The sequence below is a fragment of the Bubalus kerabau genome, chromosome 2 (genome assembly GCF_029407905.1).
Source record: "Bubalus kerabau isolate K-KA32 ecotype Philippines breed swamp buffalo chromosome 2, PCC_UOA_SB_1v2, whole genome shotgun sequence".
NCBI classification, from domain to species: Eukaryota; Metazoa; Chordata; class Mammalia; order Artiodactyla; family Bovidae; genus Bubalus; species Bubalus kerabau.
The window spans coordinates 123,311,250-123,333,830 of NC_073625.1; the positions used below are offsets into that span (position 1 = coordinate 123,311,250).

General features: G+C 35.9%; 1 protein-coding gene across 1 annotated transcript; it reads right to left on the reverse strand.

The window, feature by feature from the left end:
- Window positions 1-736: 736 nt before the first annotated feature.
- Window positions 737-21,164, reverse strand: CLDN16 (claudin 16). Its single transcript, XM_055570307.1, has 5 exons — window positions 20,994-21,164; window positions 7,342-7,444; window positions 3,836-4,000; window positions 1,523-1,714; window positions 737-870 (listed from the first exon to the last, which is right to left on the reverse strand). Exons 1-5 carry the CDS (start codon window positions 21,162-21,164, stop codon window positions 737-739), a joined length of 765 nt encoding a protein of 254 aa, XP_055426282.1.
- Between the last annotated feature and the right edge of the window lie 1,417 nt (window positions 21,165-22,581).

The window sequence follows — 22,581 nt, forward strand, 5'->3', positions numbered from 1 at the left end:
TTCTTTTCTTTTTCTATTTTAACAGAATCAGAGCAATGGTAAGCTTTGATATACTGGTTTGAATTTGGAAAAATCATCTTCTTCAGAGTTATCAAATAACTCACTCAGTGGAGAATACAAAAAGTGAGCCAAAAACCAGGGAAAGAGCTAAGAGCTTGTCAGTCCCTTCAAAGATTAGAATCTCTGGCCTCCTTTGAAAGTTTCTGTCCATTCTTAAAAAGAGTCACTTCATTTTAATACCACCATGTCACTATCTCTAGCAGCAATATAGAAATCACAGCAAACGTTTTTGTATCCCAGCAACCTTATCATCAAATACAGGGGAAGTGTGTGTGTGTGTGTGTGTGTGAGAGAGAGAGAGAGAGAGCGATGGTAAAAGAATGCGGAAGAAAGTAATAATTGAGAAGGAGAAGCAATAGGAGACTAATTTTTTTTTATTTTATTTTTAAATTTTACATAATTGTATTAGTTTTGCCAAATATCAAAATGAATCCACCACAGGTATACATGTGTTCCCCATCCTGAACCCTCCTCCCTCTTCCCTCCCCATACCATCCCTCTGGGTCGTCCCAGTGCACCAGCCCCATACAGGAGACTAATTTTTTGAGTAAGCTGAGCAATTAATTTAGTTGGACTTGAGGCCTAGATGTCTGTTCCTGGATAGGCCTGCTATTTGGTTAATTTGAACTCACTGATTAGTTAAACAACATATATATACAGACTGACACATGTCATTTTACACCCTGGTGTCGACAGCATACATTTTGGCAGTCTGTGTTCGAGGGATCACATGTGACCGGGGCATGGAAACAGCTGTGGTTGAATAGGCTTTCCTTGTGGAATAAGGATAGCTCCTCTCAGGTCCAACATCTGTTTGGAAGAGATAAACGTAGCGATATAAAAATAATTATGGCTCAGTAAACTTTCGGGAAAATGTAATTATATATTCTTCTCTCAAAGAGGCAAGAATATAAATATTTTAAGAAGGAATCATCTAAGAACCCTAGAAGAAAATCTAAGAGTTTCAACCTGAAAGTTGTTTTTAGATTTAAAATTCAGCCAAGTAATTTCCTTTTATTTTTTTTTATGAGAAGAGAAATTTCCTAGTTTTATTTCAGTGACATTTTAGTAACCTAATAGTAACACATTGCATTCTTTGACAACAAGGATACATTTGATTTGACTCTGCATCTACTTCTCTGTTTAACTCTAGATACAAATTTAGTCAGTTGTGTGAAATGAGATGTATAAGATAATGACACATTGAAATAATCAATATCTATTTGGATATTGGACACAATTGTATCTGCTTCCCCCCCCTCCTTTTCAACAAATATATCACTAACTGGATAGTAAGGTTCTAGTATTACAAATCAGTTGTCCTTGAACAGTAGAAATTTCTAATGGTAATAGATAAGTATCAAGTTATCAATATTACTTCGGGCTGGTGAGATGTGTTTCCATTAGGGTGGGAAAAATAGCACTGGAGGCAAGGGGGTGTGCTGTTTTATTTTGTCCTTACCTTTCAAGAGGTATAAGCAGCATGTGAGGATAGCACCAGCCAAAAAACAACCCAAAGAACCAGCCATTCCAAGCCAACAGGACCAACCAAATTTATATTGGATGCCAAGAAATATATTGTGCAAAACCAGAGAAGAACGTTCTACATAAACATCAACGGCATACCAAACAGAGCCAATTATTCCTGGGGCACCTGAAAGAAACAGAAATTGCTAAAAATAAGTCATGTCTTTTCCAAATATAAATCCAAGAAGATTAAGTTATTCTATTGTATTGTATTTAAGAATATTCTATCATGCTGTATTTAAGAGTAGTCTAGGACTCCCCTGACCCACCACCCAGACCCATGATTGAAGTTACGTCAACTACATAATCAGCACCTGTAATTTTAGTGCTTTGGGGTTAAAAACAAATAACTGAAGTAGAAATTGAAAATTTATCTACCACACCCACTGTGAAAAAATAGACTAAGAATTTTGTTTATTTCAAATAAAATTTAATCCTCACAGATTTGTCTTTCTGAAAATTGACTGGTTTGAAATGATGCAAGTAGGTCCATTCACATGTACAAATTACAGGTATAAATTGCAAGTCAGGGCTCAGATGGAAGAAAATATCATGGGCAGTTGTAGAACAAAAACTTACATGAAAATAGTGTTTCTGAAATCTGTAAGCCCCCAAGAAACTCTCACCTTTTTTCCTAGTAAGTCTGTGATTTCCATTTAAGTCACAATTTCATTGCATTCTTTTCACAATTATTTAATGCAACAAGTTTAAGAAGGACCTGATCGTGAACACATAGTAACCTTTAGAATACAGGACATAAATTACTACATCTTTTCTGTAATACTGCAACATATAGGTTTAGCATGAAAATTCTATTTTTTTTGGAACTTAAAACAGATTTTATATATATACATATATATATATGTATATGTATCATACTAATTTCAAATGATAATTCCAATGCTTTGGTCATCTTGGGTGATTTAATTCAGTCATCTTTTTAGCCATTCCTGCAGGAATTTTCTTCATTGACATTTTTATTTAAATTTAGTTTTGATATTTTATGAAAAATAGAGTAGATTAGTGATGTCTTAAAAAGAATTCTAGAACAAAATTGCATAGCATTAATGATGTTTAAATTTACCAAATAGTGTACATTGTTATATACAAAAGGTTTATGTTTTCACTAAGCTGGATATGGGAATGGATATTTTGAAAAGAAAAAAAACTAATAAATTATTGTGACTTTTTAGTGCAATCTAAGGATCCTTAGGGCCTTGTGTGAAAATATCAGGGAGGTCCCATTTTTGACCATGTGATGGGTGAGACTTTCTGCTATGAGCTTACTCTGCCCACTTTGGGATCTTTACAGCAACAATTAAGAATGGATACTATTGCTGAGTCTTTATGCTAATTTGCAGACCAAGAAAAGGAGTTAACTGGCATAAAGTCCCACATTACACATATATACATATCTCCAAGTATTTTTAGTTTTAAAATTCTCATCAATTTACCCTACACGTCCCAGTCAGGTTCCCACTTAAATTTGCTTTGGTGACTGTTTGCTGCTACCAAAAAAGAAGATGGTTTTCACTCTGGAGGGTAAACTCATCAGTTTTCAATCTTCCTACATTTTGGTTTTTTCATAGTGCACTTCCTCCCAATTTGCATTATGATCCAAGAAAGACACTGTGTTTTATTTAGGTTGACTAAATTGAAATTAATGGCTGACCTCAGGAAAATATCAATTTTGCTGTTTCACTAATAAACCCCATATAAAGTGCATCTTGATTTATTGTTTTTTTGTCTTGCTTGATTTATGTCTTCAGAAATCCACTTATTCTCTGCTTAAGTGAAGATAAGTTCATACTTGTTTATTGTTACAGATATGATCATATGAGTTGGCACATGAGAAAAGTCTAATAAAGAACTTGATACAACTTAGGTCATTGCAAAGGATTGGTGAGGATGTGTACAGGCAAGGTGGTGGCAGCTTGGGGCTTACTTTAGGATTTAACTTCAAGAATAATAACCAAAAAAGTTTTAAAAAATTTAAAGCTTTATATACTTTTTAAGTGGTTAAAAATTGTTTGAGGACATCAAAAACCTTGAGTGGGGTATTAGCCAAAGATTAATATCTGATTACAAAACTAAGGAAAGCAGGGTTGGTGGATGTGCTCCTTATTCCTTCATTCTAGAAAAGCAAGTCACATATGATCCTAAAATGAACTCCTTCAGAACAACACCCTTCTTCATCCCAAAACCTTAATCAAGTATCTTTATCCCCATCACTAGTCCAGACCAGTACCTGCTATTAGTAATGTGGTTCCAGCAACAAAGCTGATGCGGACTTTGATGTATGGCTCGTCAGGGAGGAATTTCACACAGTCAAGTCCAAGGAGCAGGGTAATAAATCCAAATCCAGCTAGAATATCTGCAGTAATCATCAGCGCCCGAGTTACCACGAGCTTCACTAGAAGATCAGAGCATGTGGTTTCAGCATAATCAGAGGAAGGAGACATGTTAATACATAGAGGTGCACCAAAGGAAAAAAGGCAACTGCATACATCAACACATGCCCAGTGAATACAATCACACTTTAAATGTGCATGAACTTGAAAATAAATACTCTTATTTAATTTTTTTATAAAATTCAAAAGTATTATAAGACTACTGACATTAATTGTTTAAACAAACATTATTTGTTTAAGCACTGCTTATTATGATCCTGTTGTCCTCTTAGCAAAATGCCTGGCATATGGCAGAGACTAAATAACTATTTCTCTTTTTGCCTCCTGTTTTGGAATGAGTCTTGTTCACAAGTATTAGCTGAAAGCTATATTGAAAGTAGAGTATTTCTTCTTCCAAAGATACCCAATAAATATTCAGTAAGTAATTAATCACTATATTTATTTGAATTTCTATTGAAAAAATGTAAATAATTGGTTAAAATTTGATATAGAGGAGAAGAATAAAATACTTCAAGATGTCTCATGCCAATTCAGGTGGGAGCCATCGGCAGATCTTTAGAAGGAGAAGGAACTTCTGTTACTAAGTAGACTATTTCTGGAAGCCAGAATCGTATTTTCTTTTAATTCCTTTATGTTGTGACCCCTCTTGGCCAACACTGTGCATTAATCTATCCACCTTGCATTGTCAACTGCACATATTTTAAAGCCCTCACCAATGAGAATATTTGGCAGAAAGTCTAGGAAAGAGAAGATCAGGGAAATAGAAGTGGAATAGTAGCAGTCATCTGTAATGGGAACGTCAACTGTGAAAGTGTCCTCAATTGTGAGTCCCAGTGATACTAAATTAAAACTAGGATAATGTTACCACTAATGGAGGATTAATTATCTGAAGTCAGAACTATTGGTATTTTAGCTGGCTAGTGGAGAGGAGTAATAAAATTTATTGCTTTGATATTACAGTAATTATGTTTTATTTTCCTAGTGATTTGGGGTTTCATTTTACTGAAATAATTTTTTCCCCAATGATGAGACCACTTTAGGACCTACTTAGTTATAGACTGCCTGTAGAAATCTTCCTCATTTCAAATATAAAATATTTTCATAATCCTTCTAAGAAAGGAAATCAATGCATAAAATCAATCTGTACCTTAATAGGTGAAAATTTAAGATATCAAAAAGTGACGATATTTTTAAAAATTTGACTCAAATTTAGGCCAAATCTGAGGTTCATTTTTTTTTCAAAATTGAAGAAAGAGAAAAATATGTAACTTGTTAGGTTGATAGTTTTTATATTTTGACAGATCTCCTTGATCCTCAAATGGGTATACACAAGTAAGCCTCCTGTTCAGCACCCCAAAACAAGTGGTCCCACACTCTGGAGTATTTCCCTTGAAGTTTTGTAAGTCCCCTTTGAAACTTAGGTCAACAGGGCCAGGATTGTCATCTGGATAGAGTGCCCTGGAATCATTGTGGGCCCTGGTCCTCCCCTGTCTGACCTAGACTCCCGTACCAAGTGTGATTCAGATGCTCCGTGGAACTTGAAGACTCACTCCTATGATGCCATCCAAGGACCATATAGCTAGTCCAGTTTCAAGAAGGCAGCTCTCTAAGTAGGTTGCTAATGCTGGCCAGTCAGGAATCTCCTTTTGGAGATTGTCTTGGATTTGGCTACCAGAATATTAAATATTCTGATTTGAAGGGATGAGATGGACTCAGACTAACAGTATCAACAGAGTCCTAAAAAATGCATCTGAGTCTAAATACCCTAAGTAGACAAGAGCAATGAGAAAGGTGATCTAATTGTGATTGTATAAAACATATCAAAGACTAAAAATAAAATCCTACGCTCTTATAGGTAACATCTTAACTTAGAGGACACAGTTCATTAGTTTCTTAGAACACATTTTTATCTCTTTTGTCTTTAAGCATATGGTAGAATTTTTAAAGAATATTAAGAGATTGTTTAGGATATTGTTTAAAAGTAATAGATAAAAATATATCAATAAGAAAATGTGAAATAGTATAGGCAAAAGATACAAGACCATTTTAAAGTACAGTGGCTTTCTCTGTGTAGTATGAGATCATTCAAATCCTATGAATGATTTTATTGTCTTCTTGCATAAATGTACATAACAATATTTTAAAAGTTGGAAATATTGTATCTTTCTGTTCTTCTCAGCTCTAAGCCTAGCCCTGAATTTCTAGAATAACCTAGTGTTCACACGAACAAAAATGTTCATTCCTATTGACCAAATTGTGCTTCTTTCTATGTAGAACTAGGTTAGTGCAAGGAAAAAGAAAAAACATAAAAGGTTTTTTTTTTTTTAACCAAAAAAATGAAATAAAAGCCTTATGAATTATGTTAAAAAGTATTCCAGGCCCTCAAATCCTAAATGGCAGAGAATGCTTTTTTTAGAGCACAACTCCTTTTAAGTGCTTTTCCCTGGACTGAAATAGCTGTCCGGGGAAAAGTCACATTCTAAGGGTTGACTTTTCATTTATCTTGAGAAAAGAAGTTGCCATGTTGTACCACCACCCATCAGTTTATTTGAAAGAGACTAAAACAAATTTGCTTTAATGACTGCACCAGTACTTAGCACAATTTGATGTTCTAAATAAATAAATAAATAGTACGGAGAAGAGTGGAGAGAAATCAGTAATAAGGCTTTTCAATCTGTGAAGTCTCTATTCATAGAAACAAGGGCCTTGTTAACACCTAATTAAAGCTAAAGGTAGAGAAGATGAAGGAACTGGCTTTTTATATCTGTTAATAATGTGTCACCTATCTGAATTTTTTTTCATTCCCTGATCCCACAGTCTGTGTCTCTTTGCTTATCTCTTTGTCTCCCTATCTGTTCTTCTGTCTCTGTCTCTGCCCCTCTGCCTCGACCTTCTCTCTCTCTTAGCAAATTATTCACTGAAATATTGTAAACTTTCTATCTGACCTAAGTCATTGCTAAAAGACTTCTCTGAAATCTTTTCATCCAACCTATCAATTCTAATCATAAAAACCACTGCCCTTAAAGAATTAATTTCATTTTTTTAAGTATGAGCCTACTGTGTATAAGGCACTACAACAGACTGTTTGTGGGAGAGCAGAGCTGAATAAGGTAACAATTTTACCCTAAAGGAATTTATAAGTATATGGGAAAAGATTAAATATGCTAAAAATGCTTCAATTCACATTTCAGAAATAATAAACTAAAATTTTAATCAAAACATTTAGAACTGAACAGAACCTTACTATAGTATAGTAGAAGACAAAAACACATCATGGAAACCTGTGTTCAATTTCCTTTGGTCTTCCTGCCCTGACAAGGAGGGATGTGTAAGGCATACGTACAGGAGTGCTCAGCAAGTATAGAATCATACTCATCACAGGTGCGAATTCCATCAAAAGCATTTGTGACACACTCCCACCAGAGGCCTCGGCATTTTGTGCTCACCTAAATGTCAGAGAAGACAACATGTGAAACAGCCAGGCAGACACACTTCAGTTTACCTTGATCAAAGGAAGAACTTAGCTGTTATGAGACCAGTGCTTACAAGGGTGATCTGCATTTCATTGACAACAAACACCATACATTCTAGAGTATTTTCTCTTAAGCACTAACAATAAAGATTTTTCTCAACAGAAAGTAAGCTTATTTCCCGATTTGGGAGTGGAGGGGGAATAAGTCATGCTGAAGATGGATAAAATCAGAATTAAACACATTCAGATGCCTATGGTTGGTTCCATCATCAAATCCTTTCATTTTGCTATGCTGACATTTTCTCATAAAAAAAAAAAAAATCGATATAACAATAGATGATCACTGTTGGCATCTTGATTCTATTAGGAAAGTACATTCATTTTTTTTTCATCTTGAAGATCAATCCCTTGAAGAAACATGTTATTATACATGAAATTCATAAATTTAAAATAATGGTCAAAGAAAGTTATACATGAAGACAACAATAAATGAAATATAAAGACCACACAACTTCACCCTTGCTCCACTGACAGACTACAAATGCTTAAGCTATGATGTGGATATAAACAAACTGAACATTAATTTCATAAACCTGACAGTTGTAAACCACTACTACTTAGAAATGTTGTACAGATGATTCTAAATATCCACTTTAAAGCTAAAAGGTAGCAGTGTCCTGAAACTTCTCATACTTTATAAGCTGTAAGTCAAAATAGATTTCCTAGAATTATAAACATGCCAACAGGAAATGTTTTCAAGTATTCTTGACAGAACTGTTGCATATGGAACAGAGCTAATATGATTGCTTATTCTGATTTAATTACAGATTCACATTATTTTGGCAATCTGGGAATAGTTTAGTAAGATTTAACCAAAAATTATCTTGGAAAATGAAAGCTTAAAGTTTTTCTTAAAGAAAGAATAAATAACAGAGCAGAGTGGGAAGAGAAATGAAAACCAGGGAGATTATAACTGATGTGGAGAAGAAAGGAATATAGCACATTTTTATTTGCAAAAGAAAATTATATCAGAGGATAACTGTACTATGAAACTCCCTGCCCCATGTTCTGCTTTGAAGTTGTTTTGTGCAGCAAATAAGACTTTACTGCTGGCTGAAAGTGAAGACCCTCAGTCGTGTCCGACTCTTTGCAACCCCATGGACTGTAACCTGCTAGGCTCCTCCATATATGGGATTCTTCAGGCAAGAATACTGGAGTGGGTTGCCATTTCCTTCTCCAGGGGATCTTCCTGACACAGGGATTGAACCTGGATCTCCCACACTGCAGGCAGACTCTTTACTGAAGTGACTTAGTACACACATCCGATCTGAGACACCACAGAGACTAAAAATTTAATACAGAAAATTCATCTTATGAAATCTAATATATCAGTTTCTGAAGGAGGATTCAAACATACAAAGTTATATGAAAAATCAAAGTGTTAGTTGCTAAGTTGTCTGAATCTGTGACTCCATGGACTGTTGCCTGCCAGGCTCCTCTGTCCATGGAATTCTCCAGGCAAGAATACTGAAGTGACTTGTCATTTCCTTCTCCAGGGCATCTTCCTGACCCAGGGATCAAACCTGGGTCTTCTGCGTTGCAGGTGGACTCTTTACTGCTTGAGCCACCAGGGAAGCCCAAAGTTATATACACATAAAATTTAAACTATAACTGATAAAACAGACTTTAAATTGACACCCATTACTTGTGTTGTTTCTTTGAGCAAGATCTTACCTTTTTGAGCCTCAAACTTCTTGTCTTTATAAAGGAACTAATGCTAGAGTGACTATAAGAATTAAAAATTATAAAACATACATAATACAAGTGATTTGCTCAATAAATGATAAAATTTGTAAAGTACTTAAACATCATAATAACCTGAGTAGTGACTAAGTTCAGCATTACTAATGAACCATATGAAAGTTATAAAAGTAGATGTAATTGGTTGAATGGCAACCCCTGCCCCCAAATTTGACCATGTTCTAATGCCCAAAACCTGTGAATGGGACCTTATTTGGAAAAAGGAACTTTGCATATGTAGTTAAATTAAGAGTTTTGAGATAAGGAAATCATCTTCAATTACCAGGGTTGCCCTAAATCTAGTGACAAGTGTTCTTATAAGAGACACATATATGTACACGCTGCTATGTTCAAAATGAGTAACCAACAAGGACCTATTTTATAGCATATGGAACTCTACTCAATGTTATGTGCCAGCCTGGATGGGAGGATGGTTTGGAGGAAAAAGGATACATGTATATGTGTGGCGGAGTACCTTCCCTCTTCACCTCAAACTATCAAATATTGTTAATTGGCTATATTCCAATACAAAATAAAAAGTTTAAATTTTGAAAAAAAAAAAAAAGAAGATAAATGCAGAGGAGAGACAGAAAGAAGAGAAGGAGGTCATGTGACCACTGAGGCGGACCTCAGAGTGACGCAGCCTCACGTCACTGAAGCTGAAAGGTCATCAGAAGCTAAAAGAGGCGAGGAATGCATTCATTCTCTTCTAAGAGCCTTCAGAGGCAGTGCAGCCCTCCCAACACTCTGACTTCAAACTTCTGGTCTCCGGAACTGCAAGAGTATATTTCTCTTGTGTTAAGTCAACAAATTGTGGTAATGTGCTATGGCGGCCTGGGGAAATGGATATAGTAGAGATGATTTGTACTAAACTATTATAATACAACAGAAAAAAAAAAAAAAAAGCCTTCTCATAGCCTTTTACTCGGTGGAGTCTCAATGAACAGAAACACACTGGATCTAGTTCATTCCAACTTGAAGTAGGTTATGTGGACCTGAAGTCACTATTCTAATAATCAGAGATTGACTAATAATCTCCAATTTCCTGCTAACTTAGCTACTAAAATGAACTAATGAAATCTAATTTAGTCATTCTATGTGAGGTTATTTAGAAAATGAGATGAGATATATATTTCAGGATACTTATTTTAAGCTAAAAAGTATTTTTTTCTTGCCCAAATAATCCAGTAGTGGTGTCATTTTTCAAGGCTATTGATCATTTACCTGCAATAACCGTATTTAGAAAAGCAATGAGCTCATTAGGGGAAACAAGGAATCCAATTTCATTAGGTATTAATGCTCTAGGGCACAATATTAGATTGTTTGGTATTCACACTCAGTCAAGGTACGTGAGAATAGTGGCTGTAATTAACTAAACTTCTGTGTTAATATAGCACTTACTGGAGACACCCTTAAAGGTGCCTTTGTGCACAAAAAACAAGGTTAAAAGATTGTAGGTTATTTATCACATTTAGGAAAGCCCTCCTTGCCTAAAATTTAGAGTCTTCACTTATCCTTCTGTTGTATAATGGCTTATTAAGAACTCTCTAAACGCCACAAAGGTAAGTGAAAATGTTAGTCGCTCAGTTGTGTCTGACTCTTTGCAACCCCCTGGACTGTAACCTGCAAGGCTCCTCTGTCCATAGAATTCTCCAGGCAAGACTACTGGAGTGGGTTGCTGTTCCATTCTCCAGGGGCTCTTACCAACCCAGGGATTGACCCTGGGTCTCCTGCATTGCAGGCAGATTCTTTACCCTCTGAGGAAAGCAAGCAACTCTATAATCCTTAAAGTTTTAAGAAAAGGTTCTTGCAAAGCAGACTGATGCTTAAAATATTATGGTTACTATTTCTTAAAGGGCAAAACTGTGGTGTTGGAGAAGACTCTTGAGAGTCCCTTGGACTGCAAGGAGATCCAACCAGTCCATTCTAAAGGAGATCAGCCCTGGATGTTCTTTGGAAGGAATGATGCTAAAGCTGAAACTCCAGTACTTTGGCCACCTCATGTGAAGAGTTGACACATTGGGAAAGACCCTGACACTGGGAGGGATTGGCGGCAGGAGGAGATGGGGACGACAGAGGATGAGATGGCTGGATGGCATCACTGACTCGATGGACATGAGTTTGAGGAAACTCCGGGAGTTGGTGATGGACAGGGAGGCCTGGCATGCTGCAATTCATGGGGTCGCAAAGAGTTGGACACAACTGAGCAACTGAACTGAACTGAAAGGACAAAAACAACATTAACTATAATTTTATCTCACAGTGTTGTCCAAAATGGACAATTCCAAATTTAAGCTTTGTCCTCTTAACATGTGATCCATATATTAATAGACAACATATAAAATAAAACTTCAGTAATTTTTATTTTTTATTTATTTCAATTTTTATTTTTTTAATTATAAAAGTATGATAACACATTTACAGAAGACTTGGAAAATACAGAACAAGGTTACATGTAGTTCCACTATATACTACCATTATCTTTTAAGTAGATAAATTAAGATTTTTAGTTGGAGTTTCAATATCAAATTAAAAAATTAACAGAATGAATGTACAGAGAGGTAGAAGGGTACAGTAGACCTGAAAAGCACTGTAAACCAATTAAACATAATTAAGATTTATACAATTTTCACACAACAGTAAGATACAAACTCTATTCAAGTTCCCATAGACTGCAAGCTAGGAGACACTGGAATGTATCTGAGGATGTAAAACAAGGTGCAAAAATTTCATGGTTTAAAGGCATTGAAATCATAACAGAACCTGTTCTCTTATTACTGTGGAATTATGATAGAAATCAATATCAAAGATATTTGAAAATAACCCATATATTTTCAAGTGCAATTTGACATTTACCAAGAGAGATCTTTGACTTAGCCATTGAAAGCTTCCATAAAGTTAGGCTGATAAACAACATAGAGGGCGATTGCAAAAAGAAAGCATTTCATTTTCTGTAAATAATGTTTTCCCTGGTTTGTTTTTCACTTTTTAATTTTATTTTTAAAGGGTTTTTATTTTTATTATTTATTTATTTGGCTGTGACACATCCTTGATCCTTGTTACAACATGTGGGGTCTAGGTCCTTGGTCAAGGATCGAATCCATGATCTCTGTGTTAGAAGTGCAGAGCCTTATCCATGGGACCACTAGGGCAGTACTGATTATGATGAATTTTTATATCATTTCAATGAATATTTATTGATCCTGAAGTGAGGAGAAGTCAGTTTACCCAAGGTGTGACAGTAAAAGTACAAGACACAAATATGAAGCCAGCATAAATTTCTTAATATTTATTATTTGCCAACAGTAAAACATAAAGATTTTATAAGAGTACAGACTTCTGGCCAATCTGGCCACCTGGAATTCCTAGTTCCATGTAGCAACAATTAGCAAGAACTGAGTGGTTCTTCAAATTTCTGCCTATCATTGATAACTTGCCTCAAAAGTATGTCTTCTTCCATGAGATTCTTCCAGTCTCTCCAGCTGGAGTTAATGTCTTCTTGGATCCTACAGCAACCTGTCCATATTTCTATAGCATTTATAATGTTGCATTATCTTTTCATATGCATTTATGTGCAGCAGTCTCCCAAGTCTGTCTTTCAGACTATGTTCATTCATTCAATGTCCATCCCATGTCAGTCAACCAGCTAATGCTGAGGATACAGCAATGACCAAGATAGGCATGGCACCTTGCTTTAAGGAGCTTACAACCCCTGCTTCTCAGTGTATAATAGATGCTCAGTAGAGGTTTACTGAGAGAAAATATTTGTCAGTTTTTTTCTAATCCATATACATTAACTCTCATTTCAAATTTGCCATGGAAAATGGTTACTGATACACTAGATGTACAACTGATGTTTAATATGTCCTTTCAGCTTGACTGGAAGAGTAGTATAGTCAAATCCAGGAGTCTAAGAACTATTACTGAGACTAGGAGTTTATGCTGATTAGATGTCAGCCTGGACCCTATCTACTCAATTGACTCTGGAAAGTATTTACCATGGTGGTAAGGATGAACAGGATACCACATAGACAAGGCTTAAGGAAACCAGATTGATAATCTCTCTTCCAGTTGAGTATGAAAGTGAAAGTGAAGTCGCTCAGTCGTGTCTGACTCTTTGCGACCCCATGGACTGTAGCCTACCAGGCTCCTCTGTCCATAGGATTTTCCAGGCAATAGTACTGGAGTGGATTGCCATTTCCTTCTCCAGGGGATCTTCCCGACTCAGGGATCGAACCCAGGTCTCCTGCATTGACAGATGCTTTACTGTCTGAGCCACCAGGGAAGTTGAGTATATAATGGCAAAAATTAATTCCTTAATCCTGGGATTTCTTATTCTAAACTCTTTAGCAGTTTCCCATTAAGGCGTCTCTATCCTAGTCTTTGCCAGTTTCTCTTCTCTCATCACTCTATGTTATAAGCAGCAACACACAATTTTGCCTACATTGTCTTTTTACTACAGTTTTGTGTGTGTGTCTTGCCTCTATATATTTTATACATCTTTTGAGAAGAGAGAAACTTAAAATACTTTAATTCACATTTTTCATATGTAGTAATTATACACAGCAAGTTAGTAAATATTTATTCTTGGCTGACCACTATCAAACAAGATTTTTCTTTTTCACTATGCATTATGTTATAAATGCATATGCATTGGGATTTATGTGTAAATATAAAATATAGGAAGAATAATGCACTAGCCAAAAGAAAACTGGGATAAGTCATGAAGATATATTCTTTTAAAAACCACCATAAAATAGAAACTTATAGTTTCACACCACTTTGCCAACCTCACACTAGAGTACTGCAATGTTGAAGATGCAACTTACTGGCTTCCAGTACTTACTTGAATATATTTATTAAAATGCAAAAGTTTTAATAATACTAGAGTAAACAATATTTTCTAAAACATGAAACATTTTCACTTTGAGCAAAAATGGCTTTTGAATTTTTTTATACTAGAGTTCTGAACTTTTAATTTTTATATTTTATTTTCTTTTTCTTACTATTCTAGGGCCTAAAAGAACACAAGAGAGGTATTTATAAGGATGAGGAAGCAAGATTAAAATAAACTTAATAAATGTCATCTTTCCCTTCTAGTCCATTTACATACCATGAATTTATTTGCTAAAATACGTTTGGCTAACTCTGCTTACTTAGCTGTGAAGCACTAGCTAAAGGTTTAAATGACAAGAATGGGACAATGCAAACTTACTAGGTAAAATATAATGTCTGTGGTCTTCATGATAATATCATCTAATTTACATATATGGACTATATAAGTATTTTCATTGTAATATTTATTATTTAATTTAACCCATATATTTAATCATTTTAGAATGTTTTCCTTTTGAAAGTATGGTATCTTAATCTTGCAATGTTTACTATCCAGTGACAGAGATAACAATTTATGTTGAGTGAATTATTATAAAATATTAATTTCCTTTTATATCTCTCCTTTTCTTCATTTCTTTCCCCATTTGAAGCACTGGGAAGAAAAGCTATATTTTCTAGATGAGAATACTCTCTTCACTAATTTTATTATACATCTCAGGGGACTGGATCTTTATTGTTATCTGATTAAAAAGAGGAACCAGATCCACATATTGGAAAAATTTAAATTGCAACAAGATGAAAAGTCTTGCCTAAGAAAAAATAATGATCTTTCTACAGAGATACTTCTTGTTCAATGTGAGATTTCCAAATAGTACTTCATATTTTATTTCATTTATTTATTCATTCTTTTAGTAAGTGTGTCAAGTATCATAATAGGTACCCATTCGGTTTATATTAACAAATACCTCCTAAGTCCCATTATTTAGAAGGAGGTGCTAAGAACTGTAGGAGACAATGAGGCGAATTAAAGAGTATTTGTAGCCTCGAATGTCTGCTGAAGGAATTGGAAATCAGTTAGAAAGTACAACTAGTATAGAAATAATCAGAGTATATGCTAGCTATGATAATTTAAATATTTACTTTATATCTGAAAGAACTGTAGCATCATTAATGCTTGTCTCATGTCTGAAAATTGTCTTATGTCTGAAAGACTTGTAGCATCATTAATGCAAATGGAAATCCCAGTGGAAAATCTGGTTTTGAAGATAAAATGAATCCAAACTGGATTACCTTTCATTTGTGTTAATAAAATTTTAATCATAGCATTGCTTGGTATATGGCAGATTTTCTCAGTAAATAAATAACAAAAGTTGAACTGAAAAATGAAAAAAAAAAATTGTGAAAACATTTTTTTTTGATAATTGAGAGACCAGTAACTTTGTAGAGAAGCTACTTTTCAATTTCACTATGGATAACGAAGAATTACACATAATATAATAACATATTAATAATGTTATTAATTCACAATTTTTAAATGCATTTAATATAATACTTATGCTATTTTGTCTTTATTCTCTGCCTTATTCTTCTAGTTACACAAAAAGGGAACAATCATAGGAACTAAAATGGAAAAACCAACAGCTCAGAGAAATGAGCACAATTTGTCCAAGAGAATCAATAGAGAAAATAGGAACAGAACTTAAATCTCATATTTTTCCCTTCAGTGAACATTCTACAAAATGTCATCTCCTCCTCCAGAACAAAAACAAAGCAATAAACTGCAAATAGATGATAATACATCTAACATTTATTGACTGATTTATATTTGCCTGGTTCTGTGGTAAATACTTTAGATACATAGGCTCATTTAACCCTCACAAGACAATTATGATGTGCATATCATTATTCTTCCTTTATAGGAGAGGAAATGTGGTTTTACAAAAACTTAAACGTTTGTCTAAATTCACACAGTTATTGCCTGGCAGGTTGAGATTTCATCTTAGGTCCTTCTAACATCAGGTTCAACCTGTAAACACCCACACTACAAAGCATTACCTCTCTGGCCCTCACAGGGTGCTGTGCAACAACCTAAATGAAAAAGAAATGGCATGGTGTAGGAACATTTCTGCTTAATAACTTTTGCGTAAAGATTAATTTTCCTCCATTTAAGCTCTAGGTGAATGATTCCATCCTTCCTTTCATTGCTCCAAAACAGGAAAGTGGATTTCAAATTTTACTTCTCCTTGTGCATCAGCCTTGCAATCAATTATCAATCCCACCAATTCAAGTTCTTTAGCTTCCCATATCTTCACAACTCTTAATGCCTGGTGCCGCACTAGTTCAGAGAAGGCAATGGCACCCCACTCTAGTACTCTTGCCTGGAAAATCCCATGGATGGAGGAGCCTGGTAGGCTGTAGTCCATGGGGTCACTAAGAATCGGACACGACTGAGCGACTTCCTATTCACTTTTCACTTTCATGCATTGGAGAAGGAAATGGCAACCCACTCCAGTGTTCTTGCCTGGAGAATCCCAGGGGCAGGGGAGCCTGGTGGGCTTCCGTCTATGGGGTCGCACAGAGTCGGACATGACTGAAGCGACTTAGCAGCAGCAGCAGCCGCACTAGTTTAGATTATCAATGTTTTCCTCCTGTTCTATGGCAAAAGCTTCCTAATTGGTCTCCCTGTAATTCATTTTACCCTTTCTAATCCCCACATTAGCCAGAATGATAGATTTTTCTAAAACACATATATATGTTTGCTTAGAGTGAACCACTTTTATCTATAATATAAGATATATGGTAGTGGTTTAGATCAGTCGTGTCTGACTCTTGCAACCCTGTGGACTGTAGCCTGCCAGCCTCCTCTGTCCATGGGATTTCCCAAGCAAGAATACTGGAAAGGGTTGCCATTTCCTTCTCCAGGGGATCTTCCTAACCCAGAAATCAAACCTGGGTTTCCTGCATTGCAGGTGGATTCTTTACCAACTGAGATAAAGGAAAGCCTCATATTAGAATTATATTTTACATGAATGCAAATCCTTTGATGATCCAGCACCTATATTCTTTCCTTACATTGGAAACTCTTTCCATGCTGAAATATGTCTGAAGCCATTAACATACAGCATTCTCATACCTAGATCTCTGCCTACATCATATCCTGTGCTTGCAATACTCTCTTCTTTTTCTGGCCCTTTCACCTGTTCCTCTAGTCTGGATTGGATACTTCTGGGTAGCCTTCACTTATTACTCATGATTGAGTGAGCTGGCCACTCAGAGGTACCTGTAATCAGCACTCACTGGCCATAGCTTACTGTGTCTATCAGCTCTTTCTGTCTCTCCCAATATGCTGGGAGAAATGTAAGGAAGATCCAAGACTCATCCTCTTTCGTAATGTGTACCCACTACAGTATCAGGTAGACAATAGGTATCAAAGAGTATTCGTGGAATGATAGATGATAGAAAAGAAAAACAGGAAGCACAAATAGAGGGATAAAGAGACAAAGGAGAAGAGTAGGGGAGAAAAAAAGAGAAGAAAAGGGAAGTAGAGCATAAAATAATTTTTAAAAGAGAGGAAAAACGATAAGGGGAGAATGAAACGAGAGGAGGAAGAAAGAGAAAGAAAGGAGGGGAGGGAGGAAGAATAGAAAGAAAAAAAAATAAGGATGGAAGGAGAGTGGGAAACAATAAGAAAGAATATATGAAGCTACAGAAAAATGAAGACTATTAACATTAGATTTCCTAGTGGAAATTTCCAGGGAGGCTGTAGATGCCATTGGTCTTCCTGTGTAGGCTGGCCATCTCTCTGGAAGACATAGTCATGTCTCTAGACAGAGTTATAGCCAACGAGTTCTGATGTTGAAGAATATAAGACTGAAAAGGACCTTAAAACAACTGAATTTGACTTCATGTTTATAATTGAGGAAACTGGGCCAAAAACATGAGCTGTGACTTGCTCAGTAGAAGACAGTTAAGATGCAAACACAGGCTACAATAATCTCAAAACCCAAGTTCTTGTCACACAGTAGTGTTTCCAGGACACATGTGACCCAAGAATGAAGGAGGAGCAGCATTATGGCTCAGGACCCCTGCTGCCTGACTTGGGGCTGTGCACGACACAGTCCCATGCATTTTTTTTCCTAATGTTATATTTATTTTTTATATTGGAGTACCATTGATTAACAGTGTTATGCTGGTTTCAGAAATATAGCACAGTGATTCAGTTATACATACACATGCATCTATTCTTTTTCTTAACTCAAAGAACTTTTCTCTTCAGGGCAGGTGTAAATAAGACAAAAATACTATTTTGTTGTATTTTGAGTATTCTCTGGTAAGGCAAAGGGGTATTTGAGCTTTATCTGCTCCCTGTTACTCACATTTGTTCTGTATTTTTGCTATTTGTCCTCTCTTGGAAGACCTCTGCTGCCATTTCTACTTTTTGAAATCCTTTGCATCTTTTTGAGGCTTTGTTCAATGGCTTTTACTCCCTGAGGCTTGCTTCAATGTCCCTGACAGGAAATAGTCACCTATCTTCTTTGTTCCCTTGGTACTTCATTTCTTTCTCAATACGAATTGGCCTCTGCCCTTTATTATAGTTTCATGGTATCTCTGTTCCTGTCTAAGTGTATACTCATGAAAAGCAGGACCTGCTCTTGTTTTATCTTTGCCTCCCCTAGTAGGATTAGCAGAGCACCTTTTACATGACATATATTTCATGTTTGTTATGCTATCCTGAACTATAGAATCCATTTTTCGATTTTGATGTCTTCATCACAATAAAAGATTAACAAAGTTAAAAATTCATTATATCCCTTTTTGTTCAAATTTTCTATGGCTATGCTTTTTTTTTTTAAAGCACTTTTATTATGTCAACTTTTTTTTCCAATAGTTGTTTAAAATGAGTTGTTTATATGGACCAATTATATATGTATATATATCCATGAGAAGGAAGCAAAGAGGGAGAACAGTATAATTGTGTCAGTGAGTATAATATCTTGACGTTTATGGATAATATTATGACTTTACATGTTGCAAAATGAAGTAGCAATTATTATGAGAGATCCACAAAATATTGACAAATAAAGAGACTGCTGGAGAGAATTTTAAAAGTTCTTATAATGGGAAGTCTTCTTGGGGAGTGTTTATTATGATACATTTCAGGTACAGGATATATGAAAAAAGCTAGGAACTACTAACTATAGTCCAAAGTTCGCAAGGATTTACTGGAGGTGAGAAAACTGGACTGCTCGTTCCACTCATTTTCACTAGAAGTGTTCTTGCACAGAACAGATGGCAAGTTGTTTGTATGTACTGAGATGAAATCAAGGAGACACTTTAGGTGCTAGTACTTCCAATCTATCTCAGCAAGGTCTGACCCTTTTAAAATTTTTATTTCTTATCAAGTAAAGTTAGCAGTTCCATCAGCTTAAGGGGAAATATTTTCAAATTGATTTAGAAAATATTTTAAGAATGTTTTTAGATATGATTTTGCATATTTTTTAAAAAGTAATTTTAAATGTGCTCAAGTCCAGCATATTTTTGTATTCATCACCTAGTACTGACAGTCCATATTCTAGCAAGCTAATGGTAGCAGAATGTTTCTATCTGCACTTTCTGAGTACTGTTAAAAGGACAGTTTTTTATTTCATTCATCAGTTATGTGCATGGTCAGATAATGCACCCTGGACTAACATATAACAGACATCCTTTATAATATTTCAATTCTATTACAATTTTCAGAAATATAATTTTCAAGTTCTAGCTAAAGAAATACTTAAAACTCTATTGGCTTTGAAGTGCCATGGAGGAGTCAGAGGAAATTTAAAAGAAAGAAAAAAATAAAACCGAAACATAATAATACACAGAAAAACAGAAAGATTATTACTTTCCATCTGAAACTCCAACTTGAGTGTTTAACAAATAAAATTAGTAAAAAAATATAAAAACTTGCCCTCGGGTATCTTTCTTAAACTTCATAAAGTTATAGCATTTGTTAGAGTAAATTGTTCTCTTCAGGATGTACACAGGAGAACATAGTGGGTTGCTATATATTCTTTATTCGAGTTTCTGATATAGCTTCTTTTTCTTACCTACACTTTTTGAGGCCTTGCTAATGAATAGTTGCTGATTCTGAAAAATTGATTTTTACCTCTTTCAGATTCTTATAGCCACTGAAAAAAAATTTAAATTTCAAAATTACTTCATTCAGAACTTCTCTAGTGACAACAATCACATTTTTAGATATGAACCGCTCACTCATCTCTTGGACGAACGTTAGGTTCCCAAGAGCAACTCATTTTCAAAAGAGGGTTTCTTGACTCCATATCTGTCCCCTGCACTTTGGGACACACTGAAAAGATTTGGTTTCACATGGAATTTTTTTATCCTATTTGGAAACTCCTTAAAAGGAGATTTTTCCATTACACAGTAATTGGGTATGACTTGAGTTTAATCACTTGATCAACTTTTAGATGTTCGTTTCTTAAGAAAGTCTATCACATTATCCTTAATGCTATATTCAAGATTAGCAAATTTCTATTTGAGAGGAAGGATGTTACTGGAACGTTATTCAATTGGGTATACACAGCAGTGGAAGAGGTGTTTCTGGAAAGCTTATACAATTATGCTTGTATGAGTTTACCTTTATGAAGAAAGGGGGGTTATCCAGTTATCTCATCTGTAAAATGGGATAACAATACCTACCCCATAGATGAGCTGTGTGTATTAAATAAGTTAATAATGTAAAGACTCAGTAAGTAGCAAGTAAGGAATAAATCTATCCACTTTGGCTAGTACTACGATCACTGGTCCTAGAATGCAATGCAACAGGGGGCTTAGGAAAAAGTCGGATGGACTTGGGTCAGTAAAAGAATCTACTGACTTCTTACCTCCAGGGAGTCATCTGCATTCACCATCCAACAATCTGTCCAGGTGGCCACAACCAAGAACCCAGCGGAGAAAAACGCAAAGAAGCAGGCAACATACTGAAGAAGATCCCTCATCTTAGCGAGCAGACTGTCTGGAAAGGACACATGGGAAGCTGCCAGCCCTGGGCCCATGCAGGTGGCTGGAATGCTGCCAGTCTTCTGTGCTTCTGGTTCCTGGGGATGTTGAAAATACTGCTCTTTTCCTTTTCCTTGCTCCCCGCTGCATGTGTCTTAACAAACAGGCTGTAACCCACAGAGGGGTCTTGGAGGTCATTATCTGCAGCAACCAGCCTCCAATCAGAAGCTGTGAAAGGACTGAGGTCAGTGAAAGGACTGAGCGTGTTTGGGGTGGGGGAGAAAAAGAGCCCTGTTCATGGTTTCTGCCCAGACCGTGGGCTAATGGGAGATGATGGTCACAAGAAGCACGTGCCAGTGCCAAGATGGAGAGAAGGAAGAAGGGTTACACCCCATGCTGACGCCTGTAAATTGATCTTTCTCAGGCCCTCCAGGGAAAGTGAGCTATTCTCCTCCTCCCCTCAGTAAGGGGGCTACACGGTTGACCAAGTGCTATTTTATTATTAGGACTATTTTAATATTCGCTAACTACCTAAGACAGGCTACTGGTGAAACTATGCCAACAAGGGCTTGCTCAAGGGAGTTTGCATTCCAAAGTGCTGGGCAGAACAGCCCATAAAGGGTTCCCAAGCACCTGGGCCCCAGGTAGAGCCATGGCTCCTAACCTTTTGACATCATTCAGTGGGAAAGAGTACGCATTTTAATCCAGACAGCTCAGGGTATAAATCCTTGTTCTGAAGTTTATAGGCTGAAGGCACTTGGGCTCCAGTTTCTATAAAATGAGGATATCAATACAAGCAGACATCATGACGTGCTTGGGAAAATAAAACAATATTGTGTCTGTAAATCATTTAGAATAGTGTCAGACAAAATAGCTAAATGGTAAATATTAACATGACCAAGAATTCCCTATATGATTACTTTTTCCCCATGAACCAATGTTTAAAAAGATGCCTGAAAAAGAGAAACTGTGTGTGCTAGAATAAAAGAATGTTTTTAAAATGTGCAATATAGCATGGGCAACTTGAATTTCACCTGCACCCAAATGGGTAGCCTTATTGAGTATAAATGCTCGAAGAAGCAAAGTGCATGCGTTCAGTATGTCTGACTCTTTGTGATGCCATGGACTGTAACCTGCCAGGTTCGTTTATCCATGGGAATTTTCCAGGCAAGAATACAGGAGTGGGTACCCAGTCCCTTCTCCAGTGGATCTTCCAGACACCCAGGGATTGAAACTGGGTCTCCCGCAGAATTGTAGGCAGATTCTTTACCATCTGAGTCCTAGGAAAGCTGATAAATATGCCATAACCAGTGGTATTTTTAAAATACTTAAAAGAACATTCAATCATCATCAGACAGATCTTTCTACACTAAAATACAGATTTGTAAATGAAAATTTAAAACAATTTATGTGGCTCTTAATGCAAGGGAAGGAAGGAGAAAGACAGGGAGAGAGAGACTGAGAGAGAAAGAG

Coding starts and splice junctions, on each gene's coding strand:
- CLDN16 (XM_055570307.1), bottom strand. CDS start 21,164: ATGGGCCCAGGGCTGGCAGCTTCCCATGTGTCCTTTCCAGACAGTCTG. Junction 4,001..7,341: donor TATACTTGCTGAGCACTCCT/GTACGTATGCCT, acceptor CTGATCTTCTAG/TGAAGCTCGTGGTAACTCGG. Junction 871..1,522: donor CTGCTTATACCTCTTGAAAG/GTAAGGACAAAA, acceptor TCTTCCAAACAG/ATGTTGGACCTGAGAGGAGC.